The sequence below is a fragment of the Bufo bufo genome, chromosome 2, assembly GCF_905171765.1.
Source record: "Bufo bufo chromosome 2, aBufBuf1.1, whole genome shotgun sequence".
Lineage (NCBI taxonomy): Eukaryota > Metazoa > Chordata > Amphibia > Anura > Bufonidae > Bufo > Bufo bufo.
This window is the reverse complement of record NC_053390.1, coordinates 455,147,073-455,161,276: the sequence shown is the minus strand read 5'-3', so window position 1 is coordinate 455,161,276 and position 14,204 is coordinate 455,147,073. Positions and strand designations below refer to the sequence as shown.

The following is a 14,204-nucleotide window of genomic DNA, read 5'->3' as shown; positions in this document are numbered from 1 at the left end:
GGTTCCTTATAGGTGTTGAGACTGGGTTTTCAGGAACATTCAAAGTTTCTAGCTATATACTACATTGAAGATAGGTTTACATCTGCTCTAAAGGTAATCCAGTAGTCTGGCAGAGGAACAGACTAATAAAGTTAGGCCTCCTGCACACGAATGTGTGCGCCCCGCAAAGGCCGCAATGCACGAACACGTTAATGGCTCCGCGATCCGCCCGTTCCGCAAAAAGATAGGACATGTTCTATCTTTTTGCGGAACGGAAGTACAGGACGAAACCCCACGGAAGCACTCTGTAGTGCTTCCGTAGGGTTCCGTTCCGTGCTTCCATTCCGCATCTCCGGATTTGCGAACCCATTCAAGTCAATGGGTCCGCATCTGTGATGCGGAATGCATACGGAACAGTGCCCGTGTATTGCGGATCTGCATATGCGGTCCACAATACAGCAACGGGACACCTACGGTCGTGTGCAATAGGCCTTACTGGATGCCACCTCACACTGCAGGATCTTCATTGAATAGAATGAGGTCCGACGGGGATCTGGCAGCTGTCCACTGCATTCTAAGAGGTCGGCATTTATGCCGGAAAGCCATCTGATCCTATTATAGTCAATGGAGATCCGGCGGTGCATGACGGTATGTGGCTATCCCGGATATTGTAATTCCAACAGCCTGTTTCTTTGCCAAACCAGACTACTGGATTACCTTTAGGGCAGATATTAACCTAGACTAAGGGAAAATGTAGATGCTGTCAGATTTCAACCATTCTTTTATCTTTCTAAGGCCTCTTGCACATGAACGTGCTGTGTTTTGCGGTCCGCAAATTGCAGATCCGCAAAACACGGATGCTGCCCGTGTGCCTTCCACAATTTGCGGAACGGAACAGACGGCCCATTATAGAAATGCCTATTCTTGTCCGCAAAACGGACAAAAATAGGACATGATCTATAATTTTTGCAGGGCCACAGAACGGAGCAATGGATGCTGACAGCACACGGAGTGCTGTCCGCATCTTTTGCGGCCCCATTGAAGCGAATGGGTCCGCACCAAACCATGCAGAACCAAACCACGGTCATGTGCAAAAGGCCTAACAATGATTTTCTTTTATACTCCTGTATGTTTGTAGACCCAAGCGAGTGTTGCTGTACCAAGTGCCACTAAGACAGCCAAGGATGCGGATTCTAGTGTGTATTTCTAACGGCCCGTGCATTGGAGACCGTGATGCAGTGCACAAACGGCCGGTGCCCGTATATTGCAAGCCCACTGTTTGAGGGCCACAATACGGGCACCGACTAACAAAGTTCGTGTGCATGAACCCATAGGCTGGTTTCACATGGGCGTTGCGGGAAAATGTGCGGGTGCGTTGCGGGAACACGCACGATTTTTCCGCGCGAATGCAAAACATTGTAATGCGTTTTGCACTCGCGTGAGAAAAATCGTGCATGTTTGGTACCCAAACCCGAACTTCTTCACAGAAGTTCGGGCTTGGGATCGGTGTTCTGTAGATTGTATTATTTTCCCTTATAACATGGTTATAAGGGAAAATAATAGCATTCTGAATACAGAATGCATAGTAAAATAGGGCTGGAGGGGTTAAAAAAATGTAAATTTAAATTTAACTCACCTTACTCCACTTGCTCGCGCAGCCCGGCATCTTCTTCTGTCTCCTTCTTTGCTGATTGTAGGAACAGGACCTGTGGTGACGTCACTCCGGTCATCACATGGTCCATCACATGATCCATCACCATGGTAAAAGATCATGTGATGGATCATGTGATGACCGGAGTGACGTCACCACAGGTCCTGTTCCTGCACACAGCTAAGATGAAGACAGAAGGAGATGCCGGGCTGCGCTATCAAGTGGATTAAGGTGAGTTAAATTATTTTTTATTTTTTTTTAACCCCTCCAGCGCTGTTTTACTATGCATTCTGTATTCAGAATGCTATTATTTCCCCTTATAACCATGTTATAAGGGGAAATAATAATGATCGGGTCTCCATCCCGATCGTCTCCTAGCAACCGTGCGTGAAAATCGCACCGCATCCTCACTTGCTTGCGGATGCTTGCGATTTTCACGCAACCCCATTCACTTCTATGGGGCCTGCGTTGCGTGAAAAACGCAGAATATAGAGCATGCTGCGATTTTCACGCAACGCATAAGTGATGCGTAAAATCACCGCTCATGTGCCCAGCCCCATAGAAATGATTGGGTCGGGATTCAGTGCAGGTGCAATGCGTTCAACTCACGCATCGCATCCGCGCGGAGTACTCACCCGTGTGAAAGGGGCCTTAGGCTTCATGCACACGAACGTATTTTCTTTTGGTGTCCTTTTTTGGTTTTGCGGACCGTATATGGAACCATTCATTTCAATGGGTCCGCAAAAAAAACGGAAGTTATTCCGTGTTATTCCGTTTCCGTATGTCCTGTGGGGATTCGCTCTGGTAGACAGGTTGTGCGGACGCAGTACAGAGACAAATTACCAGTTCTTAAATCAAACTTCCGTGTTTATTCACACACAAAGCAAAAACAAAACGTCACTTTGCAGTCTTGGTGTTAGTTCACATAGCAACAGTCACCTTGTTGGCAGTTCTGCCTCTAGCAGTCCATAGCAGGCTTTTAGGGGGCCCGTTTCCCTTACAGACGGGTCTCAGCCCTCCAGCATGGCACAAGACTCATAAATTGTCTTTGTTTTCAACACATAGGGGAGATTTATCAAACTGCTGTAAAGGAAAACTGCCTTAGATGCCCATAACAACCAATCACATTCCACCTTTCGTTTTTCAAAGGTGGAATCTGATTGGTTGCTATGGGAAACTAAACCAGTTTAATAAATCTCTCCCCTATAGTATAATGTTGAGAATTAATCTGATATCTTATTGAATCTAGCTGAAGTTAAAGTTAGGACAAGTTCATGTGGCAATATGTGAGTGAACTTCGCTCTCAAACTGCATGCCATTTATTTCAAGGGGAAAATGATGTGGCATCATTACCATCTTGATGATTTTTTTTCCTTTGTGGATTTGAAGCCCATGTGGCAGTACATTTCCATGGAGACCTGGCTGGCCACACAAAAATTTGCATTGAACTGGGCTAAATTTGTGTGTGCATCTACTGCATGGCGAACTGCAAATTCACAGCAGAATCCAAGTAAGGTGTCATTCACATCTCCATTTCTGGATCCAGCGGGCTGTTCTGTTCTACTTGACTGAAATGTAGTCCGGTGGTGATCCAGCCAATTTACAGCAAAAAAAGCCTGGTTTTCGTCCGGACCAAAACCACTGGTGCAGCGGTTTATGTCCGGCTGAAACCCAGCATTTATGCCAGAAATCGGACGGAACACTTCCGAACCCCATATCAGTCAATGGTAAAGTAAGCGATCTGGCAATGTCAGATCTGTGAGTTTCACAGGCCGCACTGTGTTGGAACAGCCATATGCACAAACCGAGATGTGATTGAGGCCTTAGCCTCAGATGAACATGAAGATGGCCTTACATGGAACCTGCCTTGTTGGCGGGTCTTCACAGCATTTTTGTCCATCTACAGAAACCTCTCCGCACTAACTACTCCCTCCCCTGGTACAGCTGTGTGGAAGAAGCCAGGTATGACAAGCGTAATTTAATGAATGCTCAGCTTTCATATCCAGCGCATTAATGTCAAATACTGGTTTTACTTGTTACTTAATTCCTGTCTGTAAAAACTCAGTGCTGAAATCTCAACCAGAAAAGCGACTACCTATGCAAACTTGCAAAATATAGCCATGGCATCAGCTAAAGTAATAGTCTTCTGCAGTAGTGTCCAAACTGTGGCTTTCCAGTTTTACACCTCCCAGCATGTCCTCCTCAATGCTGTAGGACAAGCTAGAGACCACTGGTCTTCTGCATGTATTAGGGTACGACCAAATGGAGTAGTTTGGCGCATACTGCCAAACCACACCCAGCCAAAGGCTGCAAGATTTTGCGGTAAAATTATGTGGCTATTGGCTACTTGGCCGGATGTGGCCAGTCGTGTCATTGGATCGTACCTTTAGACATCAGATTGTCCTATCATTTACCATTCTTAGGAGTACTCCACTGTGCCAACTAGGGATGTGGTTTATCAAAAAGTGGGCATGGATTAAGATGCAACGATGAGCACCAACATTTTGGGGTAAAGTAAGCCAACCAATAGATGGTATAAAGTTAGACAAAAGTGTCCAGCTATTTCAGCAAGACACAGTGATAAATCTGGCGCATCTTTAGACTGCCTGAATTGACAGTGTGTAAATTTTAGACAGGATTAGGCTACATGCACACGACCGTGCTATTTTTTGCAGTCCGCAAACCACGGATCCGCAAAAAACGGAAGCCGCCCGTGTGTCTTCCGCAATTTGCCCATTGTAGACATACCTATGCTTGTCCGCAAAACGGACAAGAATAGGACATGCTATATTTTTTGGGCGGGGCCACGGAATGGTGCAATGGATGCGGACAGCACACGGAGTGCTGTCCGCAACTTTTGCGGCCCCATTGAAGTGAATAGGTCCGCATCCGAGCCGCCAAAACGACGGCTCGGATGCGGACCCAAACAATGGTCGTGTGCATGAGGCCTTAGCCTCATTCACACGTCAGTGTTTGGTCAGTGATTTCCATCAGTGATTGTGAGCCATAACCAGTGTAGCCTCCACAGACATAAGGTATAATGGAAATTTGGAGGATTTGCACCTGTTCTGTGTTTTGAACCCATATCTGGTTTTGACTCAGAATCACTGATGAAATGCAGCCTAAAGGCTTGTTCACACGACCATTACCCCTCTGTGCTCGTGCTGTGGATCGCAAATTGCGGTCCGCAATGCACAGGCACCGACCGTGGGCCAGCTGCATGCGGATCACAGACGCATTCACTTGAATTGGTCCGCGATCCGTCTGTTCCGCAAAAAGATAGAGCAAGTTCTATCTTTTTGCGGTGCGGAGGCACGGAACGGAACCTCAGGAAGCACTCGGTAGTGCTTCCGTGGGGTTCCGTTCCCTGCTTCCGTTCCGCACCGCATCTCCGGATTTGCGGACCTATTCAAGTGTATCTCCGGATTTGCGTTTCCCGTGTATTGCAGAACCGCCGTATGCGGGCCGCAATACGGCCATGGGCGGCACACGGTCATGTGAATGAACCCTAAGGGCTCATGCACACAAACTTATTTTTTTTCTGTATCTGATCTGCATTTTGTGCAGGGTCGGATGCGGACCCATTCACTTCAATTGGGCCGCAAAAAATGCGGACAGCACACCGTGTGCTGTCCTCATCACTATGTCTGTTCCGTGACATCCTCAATAAAATAGAAAATGTTCTATTCTTGTCCGTTTTACTGACATGGATAGAACTGTCCTATAGTGGCCAGGACGTTCTGTAAAATACGGAATGCGCATGGCCAGGATGTGTTTTGTGGATCCTCAATTTGCGGCACGCAAAACAGGCTACGGTCATGTGCATGAGCCGTAAGGCCTCATGCACATGACTGTATTTTTTGGTGCGCATCTGATCTGCATTTTTTGTTGACCTATTAGTTTCTATGGGGTTGCAAAAAAATGTGGACAGCACACGGATGTTATCTGTGTGCTGTTCGCATCCGTGTTGCTGTGCTGCAAATTATACATGTCCTATTCTTGTTTGTTTCGTGGACGAGAATAGGTATTTCTGCAAAAAGTGTGGGATGCACAAGGACCGCATCTGTATTTTGCAGATCTGTGAAATGGATACGGTCGTGTGCAGGAAGCCTAAGTCTGTACAACTTCCTACGAAATTACATTGAAACCCCACTGGGGACAGGGACTGGTGTGAGTGATGACAATCTGTATTCAGCGCTGAAGCCATATACCAGGCATCCTCAAACTGCGGCCCTCCAGCTGTTGCAAAACTACAGCTCCCAGCATGCCCGAACAGCCTACAGGTATCAGCCTACAGCAGGGCATTGTGGGAGTTGTAGTTTTACAACAGCTGGAGGGCCGCAGTTTTAGTATGCCTGCTATATACAGTAACAGGTAAAGAAAATGCATAACATACTACATATTCCAGCCATACTATCTGTGTGGGAGCAGGGTCAGACTTGGAGAAACCTTGTATAAAAGAATTTACCTAAGGCTGTGGGTGGCACATCACAAATCAGGTTTCCCACAACGTGCCATTGCTGCTCTATACATACATTATACATACTGCGGCACTGCTTTGTTTTCTCCTACGGGTGATGCACACAGCCACTCAACAATTGGTTGATCATAATGACAAACGTGAAACTGGTCACAGCATTCCTAACATAACTATATAGGCGGAGGCGACTTCAGGAATTTATTTAATGACAAGATTATAATAATGATAATAACAATAAATGGAATGTGAATTTCCCTGCTGAGAGGTGACACCCTTAGGCCTCTCGCACACGAATGTGCCGTGTTTTGCGGTCCGCAAAACACAGATGCCGCCCGTGTGCCTTCCGCAATTTGCGGAACGAAACAGACGGCCCATTATAGAAATGCCTATTCTTGTCCGCAAAACGGACGAGAATAGGACAAGATCTATAATTTTTGAGGGGCCACGGAATGGAGCAACGGATGCGGACAGAAGACGGAGTGCTGTCCGCATCTTTTGCGGCCCCATTGACGTGAATGGGTCTGCACCCAAGCCGCAAAAAATGCGGCTCGGGGGCGGAACCAAACCACGGTTGTGTGTAAGAGGCCTTAAGATAGTGTGTGTATGCCACTTAAGACACATGAAGTGGAAAAGGATGCAGCTTCACATTTCATAAATAGAAGTGCCTAGAATTTCTTTCAGAAAGATGGCTCCAGCAGGTTCATGAAATATGAATTGAAGTTTTCCTCCACAGTGAACATACTATATGACTATTCATCGAATGCTCAAATTTAATTGATTCATTAAAATAAAATTTAATTAAATCTATGCACTCGCCATAACTACATTATTGTTTTCTTTCTGGGTAAACCTATAGCTTGGCATGTCAAGACTGGAAATGTGCACCAGAGTACCAACAGTATCAACCCTACCAGGCATTATACTGGGTTTAATAGAGTTGATACATAGTTGACAGATGTTCTTTAACCCCTTCAGGACGTTCGTTGTACATGTATGGTGGAAGTACATTCTTGAAAAATGGTGACTGCTCCTGAGCACAGCAGACACCTGGGCTAATGTCTGTGATCGGCAATATTGCCAACCACTGACACTTAATCCCTCACATGCCGTCAATTGTGACGACATCTGAAGCAGATTTCCTCTGGAGCGCCTGAATGGCTCTGTCACCGCCAGTTCTGTGAGAAGGTCTGGCAGACGTCCTTCTCTACCTCTTGCAAGATGTTTTTTGTTTTGGTTTCACTTTGTCATCTCCTTTCCTTCTCCCAGGTGTCACCTATTTAGACTAATCGTCTCCCTTTATATTCCCTCCCATACTGCCTCACTTTGCGGTTTATACTACTTCCTGGATGAAGTGTTCACTGCTGGAGGCTGCTGCTGCTGTTTACTCAGATAAGTCTTTTCATGTATTGTGTTTCCTTGCTGGCTTGATTCTAAGTGACCCTGACTCCATCCGTATTAAGTGCAGGGAGCTTGTGGTTGTGTCCCCGCACTATTATAGGGTTTTCAGGTGTCACACAGTCTTAGGTACGTGGGCATGCAATCGTCTACCATTGAGACCCTTGCATGGGCATAGCAGTCAGAGAGAGCTCTTAGGGTTTTATAGGGCTCACCTATATGCTCCTTAGTTTGGGATCAAGCCAGTCGGACGTTAATTCATAAGTTCCAGCTATCTGCAACATCATCCGTGACAGGCTCCTCCACACAGCGATCAGGGAAGCCTTTCGTTCTTTGTGGTAGCCTTGGTCTCTCTGAAGGATCTGAGGCTACCACAGCAATACATTCCTATGGAGCCCTGCTTGTGGAAAGAATACATAGGGACATAGCGCAACTCCTATAGGCTGCAATGGTAATTCACTGCAGTCTATGGGACAAGAGATTTAACGATCACATATTCAAGTCCTAAAATATGTGTAATTTTTTTTGTAAATAGAAAAAATATATAAAAATTCTAATCACCCCCTTTTCCCATAATAAAAATATAAAAATAAAGATAATTTTCACTGCCACGTCCCAAAATGCCCATGCTATAAAAATATAAACGTATTCATCCCGTACAACACAAGAAAAACGATATAAATGTGGTATTACTATAATTGTACTCACCAGTAGAATGAAGGTAAGACCCCTTTCACACGAACGAGTCCCACACGCAGCATGTGTCAGGGAGAACACCCGTCCTGACCTCCCAGCACTGACGGGGTCGCACAGCATTAGGCCTCATGCACACAACCGTTTTTTTTTGCGGTCTGCAAAAAGGATTTCCGTTGTTCCGTGATCTGTGACCGTTTTTTCTTCCGTGGGTCTTCCTTGATTTTTGGAGGATCCACGGACATGAAAAGTGAAAAAAAAAACTAAGTCAAGTTAGCATTGAAAATGATAGGAAAAACGGACACGGATCACGGACGCGGATGACTATCTTGTGTGCATCCGTGATTTTTCACGGACCCATTGACTTGAATGGGTCCGTGAACCGTTGTCCGTGAAAAAAATAGGACAGGTCATATTTTTTTGACGGACAGGAAACACGGATCACGGACGCGAATGTACAACGGTGCATTTTCCGATTTTTCCACGGACCCATTGAAAGTCAACGCACAAGTGATGCGTGTAAATCACCGCTCATGTGAACAGCCCCATAGAAATGAATGGGTCAGTATTCAGTGCGGGTGCAATGCGTTCAACTCACGCATCGCATCCGCGCGGAATACTCGCCCGTGTGAAAGGGGCCTAACCCTGCTAACTCCCTAACTAACCCTAATGAATTGCCAAAAACAGGTTGCTGACAGTATGGATGACAGGGACTGAGGTGTTTATTGAAGTGTAATTGTGTGTGCTGATGTGCTGTCACTATTGGCAGACAGCACACAGTGACAGGTACAGGGGACAAATGAGGGGTGATGAGGGTCACAGGGGACAAATGAGGGGCACTTTTGGAGTGTGTGTTTTTTTCCCCCCACAGGCCTGTTTCACTGGCTCTGACTCCGATCACTTCTCTTAACAGAAGTTCGGGCTTGGGATCGCTGTTCTGTAGATTGTATTATTTTCCCTTATAACATGGTTATAAGGGAAAATAATAGCATTCTGAATACAGAATGCATAGTAAAACAGTGCTGGAGTGGTTAAAAAAATAAAATAAAAAATTTAACTCACCTTAGTCCACTTGATCGCGATGCCGGCATCTCCTTCTGTCTTCTTTGCTAACCTGTGGTGAGCGTCCATTACAGGTCAAGGACCTTTGATGACGTCACTCCGGTCATCACATGATCCATCACCATGGTAAAAGATCATGTGATGACCGGAGTGACGTCATCAAAGGTCCTTGACCTGTAAAGAATGCTCACCACAGGTCCTGTTCAACAAAGGAGACAGAAGGAGATGCCGGGCTACGCGATCAAGTGGACTAAGGCGAGTTAAATTATTTTTTAACCCCTCCAGCGCTGTTTTACTATGCATTCTGTATTCAGAATGCTATTATTTTCCCTTATAACCATGTTATAAGGGAAAATAATAATGATCGGGTCTCCATCCCGATCATCTCCTAGCAACCGTGCGTGAAAATCGCACCGCATCCGCACTTGCTTGCGGATGTTTGCGATTTTCACACAACCCCATTCACTGATGCGTGAAAATCACCGCTCATCTGAACAGCCTCATAGAAATGAATGGGTCGGTATTCAGTGCGGGTGCAATGCGTTCACCTCACGCAACGCATCCGCGCGGAATACTCGCCCGTGTGAAAGGGGCCTTAGGCCTCTTTCACACTAACGTATGGCTATTTCAGTGTTTTGCGGTCCGTTTTTCACGGATCCGTTGTTCGGTTTTTTTGTTTTCGTTGTGTTTCCGTTTCGGTTCCGTTTTTCCGTTCCGTTTTTCGATATGGCATATACAGTATACAGTATTTACATAGAAAAAATTGGGCTGGGCATAACATTTTCAATAGATGGTTCAGAAAGAACGGATACGGAAGACATACGGATGCATTTCTGTATGTGTTCCGTTTTTTTTTGCGGACCCATTGACTTGAATGGAGCCACGGAATGTGATTTGCGGCCAAATATAGGACATGTTCTATCTTTCAACGGAATGGAAAAACAGAAACGGAATGCATACGGAATACATTCAGTTTTTTTTTTGCGGAACCATTGAAATGAATGGTTCCGTATACGGAACGCAAAAAACGGCCCACAAAACGGAAAAAAAAAACGGTAGTGTGAAAGAGGCCTTACACAAATAGACACGGGGAGACAAACTTTACATTGTCCCCTGTTAATAAATATGGGCCAAAATGTATTAATAATTGGCCAACTCTGTACTATATGATGATAAAGTTTTGTTTACATAAGTATGGACAATTCCTTTAACGCTGTGACTATCCAACCACATTGTCATTACTACACATTGATTACCTTCTAATACAGGGATGCCCAACCTGTGGCCCTCCAGTTGTTGCAAAACTAGAACTTCCATCATCCCTGGACAGCCTACAGCTAACAGGGCATGCTGGGAGTTGTAGTTTTGCAACAGCTGCAACAGATACGTTTGTCGTCACGATAAAAATATACGCATCAATAAAAACACACAAGGCCAAAGCTATAAGTAAAGTGTAGTGAATCTTTATTTAAGGTTTAACATTGTAACAGCTACACCACAAAATATATAGTTACAGTGCAAAATTATTTGGCACATGATAAAAGTTGACAATAAATTTGCAGGAATGAATGTGAGGATAAACACTGTACAGATATTTAGTGAGTTATCGACATGTTAGTTAAACAGGCAAAAGAACACCAATGCTGGAAAATACTGTATACATCAAGAAAAGGAAAGAAAATGGCAAACACTTAAGAACACTGAGCAGATCACTGCGGATTAGTATAATACAGCATAGAATAGATTCTCACACCTACAATGAATACCGCTATAGGTACAAATTCAGAATATTGCGGACATATTCACCACACAATACAAAGAAAAGGTGGAAAGTCTCCACTGCTACTGGGGTCTTAAACTGGAGATCAAAAATTCTGTACAGCATCTGGATTTAGGAGCCAAAAAAGAAGGACCAGCTACAAGTGGGTATCATTAACAGATCCCCATGCCAATTGGGAATATGAGTAGATTATAACTCTGAGGTGGATTCCTACAAGTGTATATTAAGAAATGACTAATTATGCAGTCCCTTAACCACCACTTGAGCTTGGTTCCTACTGGTTTTGGATGAGGAATACCCATTTTAGCCCCGGGATAGAGCATTAGCTTGTAAATGTTGTCTCTTATAGCTATACCTTGTATTACCAGGTGAAACAATAAGGTCTCAATATTGTGTCAGGGCAATGATGCTGGTTACATGTTAGGGAATGACCTAGAAGGATACAATTTGATACAGTCCAGCAAGGGGCCCATTAGCAGGGTACATGGGAGGTGCTGGTTTTGTCATTACTGTACATTAAAAGTGTAAGATTTTTGTGATGGCACATGATTTCTTTCCATGATGTCACAATCTTATATATGTCTCATGTAACAGGAAAAGTCTTATTATTGTAGCGCTTCAAGTATCAATGGGCGTTTTACAAAACAATATCTGAGCATATAAAGGGGGTCATAGGAAAAGAGATTTTCTGACTCTTAAACATAATACCAGTCGACTAACCATCTAAAATGAATGGCACCACACAGCAATAGCCAATCATTTCATTCCATTAGATATTATGTATAACCCATATAAAACATGTGAGACTGTGCGTCTTACAAAAGATCATACTCCTCCCATGAATCCACTTTGACTATATCTTCACAGAAAAAGAACACAGTCTGGAATGTCATCTACTACATGTACCTTCATACAAAGCCCATTTACATGACCACAAGGGGAAAAGAACCATCTTGAGATGTGCATTTCATGTGACACCTATTTTATTTCTTTGTGGACCCAGGGAAAGAATATATAAAACTACATGAAAATTGTAAAGCTAAAATAAGCTGTTGGAACTTCATTCATAAGTGGTTGTCTCACATGATCATGCTGTATACATCACATCTAGAATTGCAGCCCATACCCTAGAAATAAAGTCAGGGTGGATGTTGCTCACAACTTCCTACTATTAAGCTCCAACAGATTCACTAAACAGAAAGAATAGGCGAGAAATGCATCCACTATACGGAGAAGTATAGATGTCATGTAATGGTGAAAATACAAAATGGGGTTAATGACAAGAAACTAGATCAACGCGTTTCATGGCTCAGTCCGGAATACAAACTACAGCTGTACACGCCTGACACTTATATGTACAGCAAATCCTCTCTGAAGATACTACTGGCACAAACCATTCTCCCCCAAAATACACACAAGAAAATGAGAAAACCAACCATTGCAGTCATCTGACTGTATTAACATTACATTTGAAATCTAAGTGTCTCTCATATAATGTGCAAGACTGTGATCTTTTATTTTGCAGCTATCTGAGTTATCTGCAGATCATTGCTATCTTGAAAATGACCTGACCATCTCACTCAGATGCCATCAGCTGGTCAAGAAACTGCTTGCTGTAATGCCTGGAAGAGGAAAGTTATAGAATAGAACATGGCTTTTTGTCCTTGAATGGATTCTCGGAAGTTGGCACTCCAACCAGCAGCGGATCATTTTTGGCATTCTGCTCGCAGTAGTTCATAAGTTCTGCTGCTGCTTTAGAAACCTAAACAATTACATAAAGACTACATGTTAGAATATTGCTTTCATGATATCTGCCTACATAAATACATGAAAGAAGACACATAAATCACTTATACAACAGTATGACTCCAAACTAAAGGTAGTCTATGCAAGTGATATACCCACTATATGGGAAACTTACATTAAAGGAGTTCTCCTCAAATGATTTAAAATGGCTGCCAGCAACCTGTCCTAGACTGTAAGCAGGACTGGTTGACTCCACTTGCAGAGGAACTTGGCCTCATTACATACTACAGTTTTCCTGTCAAGTTGCTCAGCCATGATGGCATGTCAGAGGCAGGTTAACATTATTACCATCTAGTTCAGTGTAGTGTACAGTGAGGCCCTGCCCCCTGGGCAGCTCTGTAAGTGGTGGCAACCAGTCCTATTCACCTTTTGGGACAGGTTGCTGGTGGCCATTTTAACGCATTCCTAGAGAACCCTCTTTTAAATATGCTGTTTGCTTCTGTGGTACCCATTCTCACAGGTACAATGTTGGCCAAAAGTTGACTCTATGAGATGTCCAAGCTGAAGGTGTAGACTGAGAAGAGCAGGGGTCCTGGGACAGAGCCTTGAGGGACACCAACAGAGAGGGGAGGTGCGGAGGTGGTGTGTGAGTGGGAGACACTAAGGGCCAGATTTATCATTACTCTGACAGCTCACTCCACTTTCACATAAGGCTAAAGTCAGTTTTAGCCAAGTCAGATTTATGATCGGCCCTTTAAGACTGTAATAAATGTGGTTTGACGGTAGCAGTTTATCCGTCAGTAAGCAGCTTTACAAAAGTCGCACGTCTTTACGAAAAAGTCGCATGTTCTATTAAAAAGTCTCATAAGATAAGCATGGTCCACACTGGAGTGAAATTGCACATTTTTTTTTGCGACTTTTTAAAAAGTCCCAATAGTAAATCTGTCTAGAGATTCATTTACATAGGAAAACACGCCCACTTTCAGAAAACTGGCGAGCATAGTGCAGAGCAGAAAAAAGTCACAATTTTTTTGCGCAGTTTTAGCGATTGCGCAAAAATTTGTGACTTTTTCACTCCATTATTCTGACTTGAGCTAATGATAAATCTGGCCCTAAGGCCTCTTTCACACGACCGTATGGCTTTTTCAGTGTTTTGCGGTCCGTTTTAAACGGATCCGTTGTTCCGTTTTTTGTTTCCGTTTCGTTTTTTTGTTCCGTTTTTCCGTATGGCATATACAGTATACAGTAATTTCATAGAAAAAATTGGGCTGGGCATAACATTTTCAATAGATGGTTCCGCAAAAAACGGAACGGATACGGAAGACATACGGATGCATTTCCGTATGCATTCCGTTTTTTTGCGGACCCATAGACTTTAATGGCGCCACAGAACCTGATTTGCGGCCAAATATAGGACA

General features: G+C 44.0%; 1 protein-coding gene across 2 annotated transcripts in view; it reads right to left on the bottom strand.

Annotated features, from left to right (window-relative positions):
• Positions 1–10,701: 10,701 nt before the first annotated feature.
• GNG7 (G protein subunit gamma 7) overlaps positions 10,702–14,204 on the bottom strand; it is a 62,513-nt gene continuing 59,010 nt past the window's right edge. For both annotated transcript variants that reach the window (XM_040417603.1, XM_040417604.1), the window contains exon 3: positions 10,702–12,802. In XM_040417603.1, the coding sequence (XP_040273537.1) occupies positions 12,677–12,802 (126 nt within the window). In that variant the 3' untranslated portion in view covers positions 10,702–12,676. The remainder of the gene's footprint in view (positions 12,803–14,204) is intronic.